This window comes from Cynara cardunculus, unplaced genomic scaffold, assembly GCF_001531365.2.
Source record: "Cynara cardunculus var. scolymus isolate 2C unplaced genomic scaffold, CcrdV1 Un_Scaffold_11798, whole genome shotgun sequence".
Classification (NCBI taxonomy): domain Eukaryota; kingdom Viridiplantae; phylum Streptophyta; class Magnoliopsida; order Asterales; family Asteraceae; genus Cynara; species Cynara cardunculus.
In genome coordinates this window covers 1-1,907 of record NW_020207039.1, presented here as the reverse complement: position 1 = coordinate 1,907, position 1,907 = coordinate 1, and the positions used below count along the sequence as shown (strand labels likewise).

The window sequence follows — 1,907 nt, the reverse complement described above, 5'->3', positions numbered from 1 at the left end:
ATATATATATATATATGTGTGTGTGCGCATAACAGATTGTGGTTGATATTTTGGAAGGGTGTTTTGACTTACTTGCCATTGATAAGCCTTGAGCACAGCAGGACTGACCCATTCCATGAACACTTTCCCGTTTAGAAGGCTATGTAACAGTGCCACCTGCAACCACCACCACCACCACATGTAACATGTTAATGGCGACCAATTACCATCCAATTCAACACATTCAACACTACATCAAAGAACCTTAGAGAATGATTCGCCATTTGCCATCATTTCCATTAATTGCAACGCCGTGATTGCACCAGTCACTGCACCCACACCGGCTCCACGAACTAATCCCGTTTCCGTCGTTTGCCCTTTGATCGCCCCCGTTATTATCCCTATCCCCGCCCCTCCTGCACCCAATTGGTTAATCAAAACTTGTGATACGAGTTCGAATTTTGAAAATTGGGGAAGAAGAAACGAACCTAAAGCAAAAGCGCAAGTTAACAACGCCGTGAAGATCCTGTTTATAACATTCCTGATTTTAGAATCAGCCATTTTATCTGCGGAGAAATGAAGGAGGACGGTGGCGGTGGGGGTGGGGGTGGGGGTGGGAATTAGAATGGCATTAAAAAGAGAAGAGAGCAGAGGAAGCATTTATAATAGGAGAGGGAGAGAGTACACATAGTGTTTTGAAATTGCAATAAATTTGTGTTTTTAGAAACAAAACTCATCCACCGATTTCTCATCTTCATCTTCATTTTCATTTTTAATAAAAATGTTGTTCTGTTTTAAAATAAATGTCTACATTTTTATTTATATATAAAGTCAATTTTAAAAATCAGAAATTAGATTTCCGAATTTGCCCTTAATTAAGGCTAAAGCATTGTGACTTGTGAGAAGGGATAAATGAAATAAGGGTAAATTTGTCATTTGCTTAACAATGAAACAAGTATGAGTTTTCTTTAATCAAATATTGAATAAGTCTATTTGTTAGCAGATTTCTAATGAGATATATAATTTATTTGTTTAACTATACATAATTGTTTGATTAGTGAGTTGAAGTTGACGATATATAAAATAGCTTATTCACTAAATTTATTTGTATATAAATAAAAGTTGTTTTAAAACTAAAAAAATACGTTCACTCCATCTATAAGAAAAAAAAAATACTTTTAATATATACAATCAAATGAAAACCAATCAAACAAGTGGAGTAATGTAAAGTTATAAGTTGTGAGATGTAGATTAAAATAGATGATGCTAATCATTTTTTTTTAAGTTTATGTATGAGAAAAAACTCATCAACTTTAATGTTTGAAATAAAATTAAGTAATTGGACAATTTTTTTAAACAAATAAGTCATTGTACCTTTAAAAACCTGTCAAATAAATATCCTTCTACTTTTTAAAATATGTTAGATATATTTTTATTAACTATTAAAATGGTAAAATAATAGAAAAAAATAAAATACAAAAACCAAAGGACTTTCATATTTTTAACAATTAAGTCTTTAATCTATAAAATAAAATAATTACATTTGATGGGAGAATATAATAGAATAATAGTATTGTTTCTTCGTAAATGCTACTTCACATGCATGATGCATGATGCATGTATCATGTACTTCATTTATTTTTAGGATATAAATTAATAGTGCTTATTTAATTAATAATTATAAATTATTAAAAAAAAGAAAAAGAAAAAGTAAAAGTCATTGATTTGGTTGTAGAATACATATGGCAATGCCAAGTTGCAGGTAAAATGTATCCTACAATTATTGAAGTCTCAAAATCCACATGAATTATAGACTTTAACATTCAAACATGTGTATTGTGAATGATTCATGGTTTCTATTCCTTTTGAGTTCATCCTAATATATTTATAATATGCAGCTAAGACCAAAGTGATATATATATATATAT

The 1,907-nt window shown here is 30.3% G+C and overlaps 1 protein-coding gene across 1 annotated transcript; it reads right to left on the bottom strand.

Moving 5' to 3' along the window:
- Positions 1-33: 33 nt before the first annotated feature.
- On the bottom strand, positions 34-585 carry LOC112505536 (NEP1-interacting protein-like 1; the record flags this gene model as incomplete). Its single annotated transcript, XM_025109433.1, has 3 exons — positions 468-585; positions 244-395; positions 34-156 (listed from the first exon to the last, which is right to left on the bottom strand). Coding segments are annotated over exons 1-3 (348 nt in total), but the record flags the coding sequence as incomplete, so codon positions are not given.
- Between the last annotated feature and the right edge of the window lie 1,322 nt (positions 586-1,907).